Consider the following 13,076-nt stretch of genomic DNA (forward strand, 5'->3'; position numbering starts at 1 on the left):
TGGGTGCTTGTATACTAATATAAAGATTGCCTTAAACTGATTAAGTAACATACTTCTGGTTTGACTTTACCAGCACGAATGCCATTATTCTGATGGTTCCCTTTGATTGTCTCTTTCTTTTTCATTATTGAAATGATACTGAAGATTTCTTCCGAGAACAGCCTTTACATGAAGTTATCTGCTGAAGTTCACAAGATAATCAATACAGACAGCAAGGTCCAGAGTGATTGGCTAGAACAGTGAATCTTGTAGAAAGTCTTTTTTTTGGCTGTAATCATTCAAAGATGTTGAAGGGGAAGGTGTGTGAATGTTGTGTGTAGAGAAACCCTCTGATTCCTGGTAAATAAGTAAAGTCAGGTGCCAGGGAGTCTAGACACAGTGGTTTCAGCCTGGGACTGTGGTATCTGATACTCAATATGGGAATTGTTTGAAGAATTATCACTGCTTCTTCAGTATAGCCTCAACATTCAAATACTTCGCTGTTATGTTAGTAACTAGTGATAATAAGTATATTTAAATGGGGCATGTTTTGCTTGAGCCTTAAATTTGTTACTGTAGTAACTAGGCTGCAACTGTGGATTTTATGAATAATTATGTTTGCACTCAATTGCAGACTGGATTGTGAGCTTGGATTCCGATTACTTGTTTGATATAAATATTTTATTATTATATTTGATCTTAATTATAGATTGAATTAATCCACGTTATTTAATTTCAGAATGAATGCAAAATATGAGACTGGGCAATCTGACTTTCTGTGCCAAAAAGTGTATGAATCAATTTTTACAAATTAGTCTATTATTGTTGCAAATGTTTGGAGTTTAAAAGTTTATCAAATTTTATCAGTGTAAGCGGAACAAGTGCTACACATGCCCTTACACTTCCTCCCTTACCACCATTCAGGGCCCCAAACAGTCCTTCCAGGTGAGGCAACACTTCACCTGTGAGTCGGCTGGGGTGATGTACTGCGTCTGGTGCTCCCGATGTGGCCTTTTATATATTGGCGAGACCTGACGCAGACTGGGAGACCACTTTGCTGAACACCTACGCTCTGTCCGCCAGAGAAAGCAGGATCTCCCAGTAGCCACACATTTTAATTCCATATCCCATTCCCATTCTGACATGTCTATCCACGGCCTCCTCTACTGTAAAGATGAAACCACACTCAGGTTGGAGGAACAACACCTTATATTCCGTCTGGGTAGCCTCCAACCTGATGGCATGAACATCGACTTCTCTAACTTCCGCTAATGCCCCACCTCCCCCTCGTACCCCATCTGTTACTTATTTTTATACACACATTCTTTCTCTCACTCTCCTTTTTCTCCCTCTGTCCCTCTGAATATACCCCTTGCCCATCCTCTGGGTCCCCCCCCCCCCCTTTCTTCCCGGACCTCCTGTCCCATGATCCTCTCGTATCCCTTTTGCCTATCACCTGTCCAGCTCTTGGCTCCATCCCTCCCCCTCCTGTCTTCTCCTATCATTTTGGATCTCCCCCTCCCCCTCCAACTTTCAAATCCCTTACTCACTCTTCCTTCAGTTAGTCCTGACGAAGGGTCTTGGCCTGAAACGTTGACTGCACCTCTTCCTAGAGATGCTGCCTGGCCTGCTGCGTTCACCAGCAACTTTTATGTGTGTTGCTCAAATTTTAAAATTTGCTTTTCTCTTATTATGAAAAATGATGTGCCTCTTTCTTCTTCCTGATTTTGTTTTCTCTTTTCTTGTTGAGGAACACCCGCAATCCAGTATCCTGCACATGAGTACAGTCATTGAGTATTGCCTTAACAGTTTTGCCTCACTTTACTGTGTTTTAGGTATCTTGGAAGAAATGTTCATTGGGTATTAATAACCTATAGGAATGCAAAAATGCTGAGTTAAATTACAGAACTCTGCAGGATTGTAGCTGAGATCCCCTAATTCCAACCTTTTTTTGTTTTGAACATGGCACTTTCTGAGCTTGGAACCAGGCATCATACTGAGTATGAACACTGGGTTTGTAGGAATGATTCAGAGAAGAGGACTCACCAGAACTCCTAATCTGCGACACAGCCTTTATCATATATCACAGAAAATGCACGTTCTTCCATGTGACTTTATTTCTTGTAGTCTTTTTGAAGATGATGTAGCCGATACCAGAAAACTTGAGTAACATTTTTAAAGAAATAGATTTTATTACTTTTTTCATATTCAATTGTTCAGTTCTTTGAAGCTTTTAAGTGGAAGTTTTTATCAACCCATCGGCTGACTTTCACTTCCTGTGGTAGAGATGGAATTTACAATCGCACAGGTTGAAAATCGTGACCTATCTAATCAAGTTTGTTTCCCATTGGGATGGGTTTAGATAAATAATTATTGATTCATATAGTCAGCTGGTAATCACAGTTTCATTAGAAAAGTAAAATTGCAGATAATGTTACTTATTTCTTAGACTATAAAGATTTACAGGAGAGAAAATTGTCTTAATTTTTTTTCATTGCCAATAAATGATGTGTTACTTATGTGCTATTCTTTTAACAGTTAATGAAGATGTTATTTGAATGTCCCGAAGAGCACATTGACATGGAATTAATATCCTTTTGTATTAACCTTGCATCTAACAAGAGAAATGCACAATTAATCTGTGAAGGTAAAGTTTATCCTAACCAGTTATGTAAGTGGAAGCAAAATCTGAGCATTTATCTGGTTATCTGAAAGATTTAACTTCCTTATCTGACTTTGGTAATTGTTTATTTAAAAAATCATATAGTTATCGATGCAAATAGACTGAGGGTGCCGTTATAATTTCAATTTTTTACTCTGAAATTGACGTGTACAAAGTAACAGTGACAGGCAGGCTTACTGCTCAGTAGGTTTGTTGTCAATTCAATTAGACCGTAAGACCATAAAATATAGGAGCAGAATTTGGGCATTTGGGCCATCAAGTCTGCTCCCTATTTCATCATGGCTGATCCATTTTCCCTCTCAGCCCCAATCTCCTGCCTTCTTCCTATACCCCTTCATGCCCTGACCAATCAAGAATATATCAACCTCTGCCTTAAATTTACATAATGACTTGGCCTCCACAGCCACTTGTGGCAACAAATTCCACAGGTTCACCCCTCTTTGGCTAAAGAAATACCTCCTCATCTCATCCTAAAAGGATGTCCCATTTTGAGGTTGTGTCTTCTGGTCCTTGACTCTCCCACCATAGGAAACATCCTCTCCACATCCACTCTATCGAGGCCTTCACCATTCAATTAGGTCACCCCTCATTTTTCTGAATTCTAGTGAATACAGGCCCAGAGCCAGCAAACAGTCTTCATATGACAAACTGTTTAATCCTGGAATCAGTTTCATGAACCTCCTTTGAACCCTCTCCAGAGCCAGCACATCCTTTCAAAGATAAGGGGCCTAAAACTTCTCACAATACTTCCAAGAGAGGCCTCACCAGTGCTTTATAAAGCCTCAACATTACATCCTTGCTTTGCTATTCTAGACCTCTTCAAATGAATGCTAATATCATGTTTGCCTTCCTCACCATCGACCCAACCTGCAAATTAACCTTTAGTGAATCCTGTACAGGGACCCCCCCCCCAAGTCCCTTTGTGCCTCAGATTTTTGTTTGCCTTCCTCACCATCGACCCAGCCTGCATATTAAACTTTAACGAATCCTGTACAGGGACTCCCCAAGTCCCTTTGTGCCTCAGATTTTTGAATTTTCACTCCATTTGGAAAATAATCTACCCTTTTATTTTTTTCTACCAAGTTCTACTTCCTCAAAACTACCTGCGTGTCCACCTATCTGCATATCATCCGCAAACTTTGCAACAAAGCCATCATTTCTGTCATCTAAAATCATTGACATACGATTCCAAGAAAAGTTTGTGAACTCTTTGCTATTTCCTGTTTTACTGCATTAATTACTCATAAAATGTGGTCTGATCTTCATCTAAGTGACAATAATAGACAAACACAACCTGCCTAAGCTAACAACACACAAACAATTGTACTACTTCTCGTCTATACACCATTTAAACAATCACAAGCTAGTTTCAAAAACTATGTGAACCTATGGGGTGATGTCTTTTGCAAAAGCCATTTGGAGTCAGGTGTTCCAATCAATGAGATGAGATTGGAGGTGTAGGTTGTAGAGGTGCACTGTCCGATTAAAAAGCCACACAAAGTCAGGTAACTGACAGAACCTGCTCTTCTCAAGAAAGATCTGTTTATGTGCACCATGCATTGATCAAAACAACTTTCAGAGGACCTTACAAGAAGAATTGTAGAGATGCATGAAACTGGAAAAAGCTCCAAAATCATTTCTAAAGAGCTGAGAGTTCATCAGTCCACAGTAAGAGAAATTACCTACAAATAGAGGTAAATCAGTACTGTTGCTATTCTCCCTAGGAGTACGCATCTTGCCAAGAACACATCAAGAGCACAGTGTGCAATGCTGCAGGAAGTGTAAAAGAACCCAAGGATAACAGCAAAGGACCTGCAGAAACATCTAGAACTTGGTAATTTCTCTATTTATGTGTCCATTATAAGTAAAACACTGATCAAGAATGGTGTTCATAGAAGGGCAACATGCAGGAAGCCACTGCTCTCCCCCAAAAAAATTACTGCATATCTCAAGTTTGCAAAGGACTGCCTGAATGTTCCACAATGCTTCTGAGACAATGTTCTGTGGACAGATGAGACAGAAGTTGAGCTTTTGGCAGAAAGGCCCACTGCTATGTTTGGAGGGAAAAGAGCATTGCACACCAATACCAAAACCTCATTCCAACTTTGAAGCATGGTGGAAGGAGCATCATGTATTGGGGTTGCTTTGCTGCCTCAGGGCCTGGACAGCTTGCAGTCGTTGAAGGAACAATAAATTCAGAATTGCATCAAGGTGTGGTAGCGATCTGTCACCTGAAGCTTGATAGAAGTTGGATGATGCAGCAATGACTCAAAACAGAAGAGTAAATCAACAACAGAATAGTTTAAAAAGAAGATTATTTGTATTTTGGAATAGCCAAGTCAGAGTGCGACCATAGCCCAATTGAAATGCTGTGACATAACGTGAAGAGGACAGTTCATGCAAAGTATCCCAGAAATATTGATGAACTGAAACAGTTTTGTTTGGAGGAATGGTCGAAAATTCCTCCTCGCTGTTGTGCAAGTCTGATCAGCATCCACAAGAAACATTTGGTGGAAGTATTGCTGCCAAAGGAGGTTCTACCAGTTATTAAATACAAACGTTCACATACCTTTTCCAGCCTCTGCTGCTCTGCTGTGAATGATTAAACAATGAGTTCAATAAAGACAGGAAAAGTGCAATTGTTTGTGTGTTACTAGTTTAGGCAGATTGTGTTTGTCCATTATTGTAATTTAGATGGATATCAGACCCCATTTTATGTGTAATTAATGCAGAAAACCAGGTAATTGCAAAGAGTTCACAAACTTTTTCTTGTTATTGTATATTGCAAAGAGAAGTAATCCCAAGAAAAAGACCCCTGTGGAAACGCATTGGTCACCAGCAGCTAACCAGACAAGGCTGTCTTTATTCCCACGTTTTGCCTCCTGCCAATTAGACACTGCTTCATCCATGCTGGTATCTTTCCTGTAATACCATTAGCTTTTAACTTGTTAAACAGCCTCATGTGTGGCACCTTGTCAAAGGCCTTCTGAAAATCCAAGTACCCAACATCCACCGATTCTCATTTGTCTATCCTGCTTGTTATTTTTTACAAATAATTCCAACAGTTCTATCAGGCAAGATTTTCCCTTGAGGAAACCAAGCTGATAAAGACCTATTCTGTCATTTACCTCCAAGAACCTCAAAACCACATCATTAAGAATTGACTCCAACATCTTACGAGCCATTGAGGTCAGAGTAATAGCCTATAGTTTCCTTTCTTCTTTCTCTCCCCTTCTTGAAGAGTGGAGTGGCATTTGTAATTTTCCAGTCTTCCGGCACCATTCCAGAATCTAGTGATTCGTGAAAGATCATTACTAATGCCTCCACAATCTCTTCAACCCCTCTTTCAGACCTTTCAGTTTCCTGAAAACCTTCTCCCCAGTAATGGCAACTTCACACGCTTCTGACCCCTGGCACTCTTGAACTTCCAGCATACTGCTAGTGTCTTCCACAGTGAAGGCTGATGCAAAATACTTATTTAGTTTGTCCACCATTTCCATGTCCCCCATTGCTACCTCTCCAGCATTGTTTTCCAGTGGTCCGATATCCACTCTCGCCTCTCTTTTACACTTTATCTATCTGAAAAAATTTTGGTATCCTCTTTAATATTATTGGCTAGCTTGCTGTCATATTCCATCTTTTCCTTAGTGACTGTTTTAGTTGCCTTCTGTTGGTTTTTAAAAGCTTCCCAATCCTCTAACTTCCCCCAATTTTTGCTCTATTATACGCCCTCTGTTTGGCTTTTATGTTCTCTTCTTAGCCATGGTTATGTCATCTTGCCTTTAGAATATTTCTTCCTCTTTGGGATGTGTATATCCTGTGCCTTCTGAATTACTTCTGGAAATTCCAGCTACACCTGCTCTGCCAATATCCTTGCCAGTGTTCTTTTCCAATCAATTTTGTCCACCTCCTCTCTAATGCCTATAATTCCCTTTACTAGATTATAATACTGATACATCTGAATTTAGCTTCTCTTTCTCAAATTTCAGGGTGAATTCGATATTATGATCACTTTTCCCCTCAGAGTTATTTTACCTTAAGCTGTCAAATCATTTCTGGTTCGTTGCATATCACCCAATCCAGAATAGCTGGTCCCCTAGTGAGCTCAACCTTGAGCTGCTCTAAAAAGCCATCTCATAGGCATTCTAGAAACTTCCCCTCTTGAGATCTCGCACCAACCTGATTTTCGCAGAGTTAATGGGTCCTCTTAAGAAGAAAGTTTACAGAACCTCAGATAGTACCCGTAGTGTTGAGATGAGTGAGAAGTGATATGATTGATTCAGTGGGGTTATGAAAAGAGGAATTTGAAGTATATGAATTGAGAATGATAGGTCACTGTTGGAAAGCACTTTATTTTTCCATTTTTAAAAAAAGGTAAGACACAGCTGAATTCAAATCTTTCTTGATGTATTTTAAGAATTGGAATTCCATTCCCCAACTTGTGGAAGTATTGCCTTTGAATATTTCTAAAGTCCATAGATTCTCAATAATCAAGAAGTGTCAGTCTTGGAGCACTACACCACAGAAACAGGCCATTGGCCCATTTTGTCCATGTCAGTCTCATTTTCTGCCTCGTCCAAACTACCTGCACCCAGACCATAGACCTCCAAACCCCACCATTCATGTATCTATCCAAACCTCTCTTAAATGTTACAGTTGAATTCACATCTACCACCTCTGCTGGCAGCGCATTCCACATGCATCATCGTCTGAAGATGTTCCCCCTAAGATTCCCCTTAAATATTTCTCCTTTTGCCCTAAGCCTATGATCTGTAGTTCTGGTTTCACCCTGCATCAGGGGAAAAAGCCTCCATATATTTACCTTACCTTTACCCCTCAATTTTGTACGTCTCTACATGATCTACCCTCATTCTCTTGTGCTCCATGGAATAAAGTCCTAGCCTATTCAACCTTTATCTATAACTCAGGTCCTTGAGTCCCGCAACACCTTTATAAATGTTCTCAGCATTCGTTCAAGCTTATTGATATATTTCCTGCAGGTCGGTGACCAGAACTGCACAAAATACCGTAAATTTGTACAACTTCAAATATACTTAGTACTCTGATTTATGACTGCCAATGTGCCAAAAGCTCTCTACGATCCTATCTACCCGTGAAGCCACTTTCAAAGAATTATGGATCTGTATTCCCAGGTCCCTTTGTTGTACCACACACTTTAGTGCCCTACCATTTACTGTATAAATACTACCCTGGTGCAACACCTTGTACTTGTCCGTATTAAATTTTATCTGCCATTTTTCAACTTATTTTTCTAGCTGATCCTGATCCTACTGCAATCCTTGATTGCCTTCCTTACTGTCCAGTGTGCCTTTAATTCTGCTGTCATCTTCTGGTCCTGTTTATCCCATTTTCATCTAAATTGTTAATATTAAAAAAAAACTGACCCATCACCAAATACGCTCAGGTCTGCATTCAAAGAGACAGCCATCTACTACCACTCTCTTCTGCAAGTCAATGCTGAATTCAGTTTACTCCTTCATCTTGGTTGCCAAGTGACTTAACTTTAAACATGGAGAAGTACAGCACAGTGCAATGCAGACCTTTTGGCCCATGATGTTGTGTCGATCCCTTAACCTACTACAAGATTAATCTCATCATTTCCTTCCACATGTCCCTTCATTTCTCTTTCGCCCATCTAAGAGGCTTTTAAATGTCCCTAATGTACCTACCTCTAACATCATCTGTGGAAGCACATGCACTACCACATTCTTTGTAAAAAAAAAAAAAAAATATATATATATATATATATATATATATATTTTAAAAAAAAAACACTACCTTGGACATTCACCCCCATGCTTCTTTCCAGGTACCTTAAAGTTATGATCCCTTGTGTTAGCCATTTCTACTCTGGGAAAGTGTGTCTGGCTACCAACTCTATCTGCACCTCTTATCGTCTTATACAGCTCTATTATGTCACTTCTCATCCTCTTTCACTCCAAAGAGAAAAGCACTAGTTTGCTCAACCTATCCTCATGAGACATTCTCTATAGTTCATGCAGCATCCTGGTAAATCTTCTCTGCACCCCCTCTAAAGCTTCTACATCATTCCTATAATGAGGTGACCCAAACTGAACACCATATTCCAAGTGTGGTCTAACCAGAGTTTTATAGAGTTGCAATATTGCCTTGCGGCTCTTGAAATTGATCCTCCAACTGATTAAGACCAATCCACCACACATCTTAACCCCCCTGTCACCTTGTATGGCAACTTTGAGGGAACGGGGCTGGGAAATACGTCTTATCCAAAGGATAGACAGATGGGCAGAGGGAGTGGGGTGGCTCTGTTGATGAGGAATGAAATTCAGTCCCTTGCGAGGGGCGACATAGAATCAGGGATTGTAGGGGTTCCGGTGACGTCATCGTTCAGAATGGCAGCTTAAATCAATAGCTGGGAAAACACATATTTTACTCAGTTAATCCATCAAATATAAGATCTTTCGAAAATGCCTGAATTGATAAGGGGAGCAAGAATGGGGAGAAAGAATAGAGATTAAAAAAAGCACCACTGAGGAACCTATGGAAGAGTGAGGTACAGCGTGCGGCTGTCCTGCACGTGCGCGTGGTGGCGAGGCTGACGCTGGGCCTAGTGCAGGCGAAACAGCAAATATGATAAGGATTTTGGAAATGATAAGGGAAGTCCAAAAAGAAATAAAGCAGCAACTCAATGATATAAAGTCAGAGCTCACCAATGTCAATGAGAAAATAGCGGTGGCAGAGACTCGAATTGAGAAGATGGAAGATCGCGTGCAAAACGTGGAACAGATACTAAGTAAGACGATAAAAATATTAAATCAACAGGAAAGTAAATTGCTTGACCAGGAGGGAAGATCACGATGGAAAAATATCAGGATTTATAATGTTCCCGAAGGAGCAGAGGGATTGTTGATGATGGACTTTGTAGACAAGCTGCTGCGGGAAGCGCTGGAGATTCCTCAGACTGTGGAGATTGAAATTGAAAGGGCGCACCGTTCACTTGTCCAGCGTCTCCCGGTGACAGAGAAGGTAAACTGTGCTCCATTGTACTTAGATTCCTTCAATTCAAGAGCAAAGCGGAGATTCTACGAAGGGCCTAGGTTAAGAAGAGGGTGTTTTGGAACAGGAAGTTAATATACTTCGATCATGATTACCCCCTGGTGGTCCTACAGAAACGGAAGGAATATTCCAAAGCAAAACGAATATTAAAGCAAGAAAAGATTAAATTCCAAAGCCCGTACCCTGCTAAACTTGAGGGTCTTTTACCAAGAAGGGATACGACTATATCAGACGGCGGAAGAGGCAACTACAGACATGAAGAACAGAGGACTGCCCATTAGCATGGTCAGACCAAGGGAAACTCTGGCTGAGCAGTTATCCCGAACTGCTTGGGAAATAGTAAGAGAATCTGGAAAGCAGGGGATGGGAACAGGACGAGAGAAAGATTTTAGGAAGAGACAGTCAGTTCTCGGATGGCAGCCCTCACCTCCTCCAGAAGAGCCATAAGGTTTGGCTAACTTTCATAGTGCTGATAAACTAAACGGAAGCAAAAATAGACGATGATATACCTATCTCATGTTATAATGTGGATTTTATATTACTCAATTTTTTTTTAAAAAATCATTTATTCATTCCTTTTTCCCCACCTAGATGAGAATATATACATGGGAGGAATAAACAGGGAAATCATTTCTGTGTAATAGATATAGTTTTTTTTTACTTACTTTTATAGGTACTGCAACGGGGGCCCTCAACTCACAGGTAGGAGGGGCTATCCCCCACGGCTAGACTTTTCTTCTAGCCCAACCCAGAGTCATGTAGAGACCGCAGCCTTGGAACCACACCTTCCTTACCTTTCTTTTTATTATTCACTTTTCTTGGTTCTTATTTTGTTCAGGGAGTAGATCGATTAAGTTATATTCTGCAAATTTCAATGATATACTAACAGATAAATACACTTAGAGAGTAAGATCATATATTTTGGGTATATACCTCAAGAATGGTTGAAAAGAGATAAATATAAATATTTAATGAATGTACTGCTGGTGGCTGGTAAAACGACCCTTACCAAGAAATGGTTATCTCAGGAGAGCCCAACTTTAAATGTATAGATGGAAATTACGATGGACATTTACAAAATGGAGAAGATAACAACATCTGTTAATCATAAGTTGGAACAATTTTATTCATACTGGAAAAAATGGTTTAACTACATAACATCTTATGGGCCTGATTTTATTCTCACAATCAATGAATATGTTAAAAAAAAATCACTCCCTACTCTGTACATAGTTTTCTTCTTTCGATTGTTCTTTCTTTCCTCTTCTTTCTATAAGCGTGTACTTCAGATAAATATTATGTGGAGATTTGTGACAAATATGATTATATGATATATATGTACAGTTTCTAAAATACATCCTATGGAAATGTTTGATGATGAAACTCAATAAAAAAATAAATTACAAAAAAAAACAATCAGGAGATGTAGAGTCAGTATGGATAGAACTGAGAAATTGTAAGGGCAAAAAGACCCTAGTGGGAGTTATCTACAGGCCCCCAAACAGTAGCCTGGATATGGGTACAAGTTGAATCAAGAGTTAAAATTAGCATGTCGCAAAGGTAATTCTACCGTTGTTATGGGGGATTTCAACATGCAGGTAGACTGGGAAAATCAGGTTGGTACTCGACCCCAAGAATGGGAGTTTGTGGAGTGCCTCAGAGATGGATTCTTAGAGCAGCTTGTACTGGAGCCTACCAGGGAGAAGGCAATTCTGGATTTAGTGTTGTGTAATGAACCGGATTTGATAAGGCAACACAAGGTAAAGGAGCCATTAGGAGGCAGTGACCATAATATGATGTTTTAATCTACAATTTGAGAGGTAGAAGGGAAAATCGGAAGTGTCATTATTACAGTTGAACCAAGGAGACTATGGAGCCATGAGGGACGAGCTGGCCGAAGTTGACTGGAAAGATACCCTAGCAGGGATGACAGTGGAACAACAGTGGCAGGTATTTCTGGGAATAATACAGAAGATGCAGGATCAGTTCATTCCAAAGAGGAAGAAAGATTCTAAGGGGAGTAAGGGGTGACTGTGGCTGACAAGGGAAGTCAAGGACAGTATAGAAATAAAAGAGAAGCATAACATAGCAAAGATGAGCGGGAATCCAGAGGATTGGGAAACTTTTAAAGAGCAACAGAAGATAACTAAAAAGGCAATATGGAGAGAAAAGATGAGATACGAAGGTAAACTAGCCAAGAATATATAAGCTTTAGGTATGTAAAGAGGAAAAAATTAGTTAAGACTGAAGTTGGGCCCTTGAAGACAGAAACGGGTGAAATTATTATAGGTAATAAGGAAATGGCAGACGAGTTGAACAGGTACTTTGGATCTGTCTTCACTAGGGAAGACACAAACAATATCCCAGATGTATTAGTGGCCGGAGGACCTGGGGTAACGGAGGAACTGAAGGAGATTCACATTAGGCAGAAAATGGTATTGGATAGACTGATGGGACTGAAGGCTGATAAATCCCCAGGGCCTGATGGTCTGCACCCCAAGATACTTAAGGAGGTGGCACCAGAAATCGTGGATGCATTGGTAATCATTTTCCAATGTTCTGTAGATTCACAATCAGTTCCTGAGGACTGGAGGGTTGCTAATGTTATCCCACATTTTAAGAAAGGAGAGAGAGAGAGAGAGAGAGAGAAAGCAGGGAATTATAGACCAGTTATCATGACATCAGTGGTGGGGAAGATGCTGGAGTCAATTATAAAAGATGAAATAGTGGCACATTTGGATAGCAGTAACAGGATAGGTCCGAGTCAGCATGGATTGACGAAGGGGAAATCATGCTTGACTAATCTTCTGGAATTTTTTGAGGATGTTACTATGAAAATAGACAAGGGAGAGCCAGTGGATGTAGTGTACCTGGACTTTCAGAAAGCCTTTGATAAGGTCCCACATAGGAGATTAGTGGCAAAATTAGAGCACATGGTATTGGGGGTAGGGTACTGACATGGATAGAAAATTGGTTGGCAGACAGGAAACAAAGAGTAGGGATTAACGGGTCCCTTTCAGAATGGCAGGCAGTGACTAGTGGGGTACCGCAAGGCTCGGTGCTGGGACCGCAGCTATTTACAATATACATTAATGATTTAGATGAAGGGATTAAAAGTAACATTAGCAAATTTGCAGATGACACGAAACTGGGTGGCAGTGTGAAATGTGAGGAGGATGTTATGATAATGCAGGATAACTTGGATAGGTCGGGTGAGTGGGCAGATGCATGGCAGATGCAGTTTAATGTGGATAAGTGTGAGGTTATCCACTTTGGGTGCAAGAACAGGAAGGCAGATTGCTATCTGAATGGTGTCAAGTTAGGAAACGAAGTACAACGAGATCTAGGTGTCCTTGTT

The 13,076-nt window shown here is 40.3% G+C and overlaps 1 protein-coding gene across 2 annotated transcripts in view; it reads left to right on the top strand.

The window, feature by feature from the left end:
- kifap3a (kinesin-associated protein 3a) overlaps window positions 1–13,076 on the top strand; it is a 239,773-nt gene that overhangs the window by 118,739 nt on the left and 107,958 nt on the right. For both annotated transcript variants that reach the window (XM_072273953.1, XM_072273954.1), the window contains one exon: window positions 2,518–2,626. In XM_072273953.1, the coding sequence (XP_072130054.1) occupies window positions 2,518–2,626 (109 nt within the window). The remainder of the gene's footprint in view (window positions 1–2,517; window positions 2,627–13,076) is intronic.

The sequence above is a fragment of the Mobula birostris genome, chromosome 12, assembly GCF_030028105.1.
Source record: "Mobula birostris isolate sMobBir1 chromosome 12, sMobBir1.hap1, whole genome shotgun sequence".
Lineage (NCBI taxonomy): Eukaryota > Metazoa > Chordata > Chondrichthyes > Myliobatiformes > Myliobatidae > Mobula > Mobula birostris.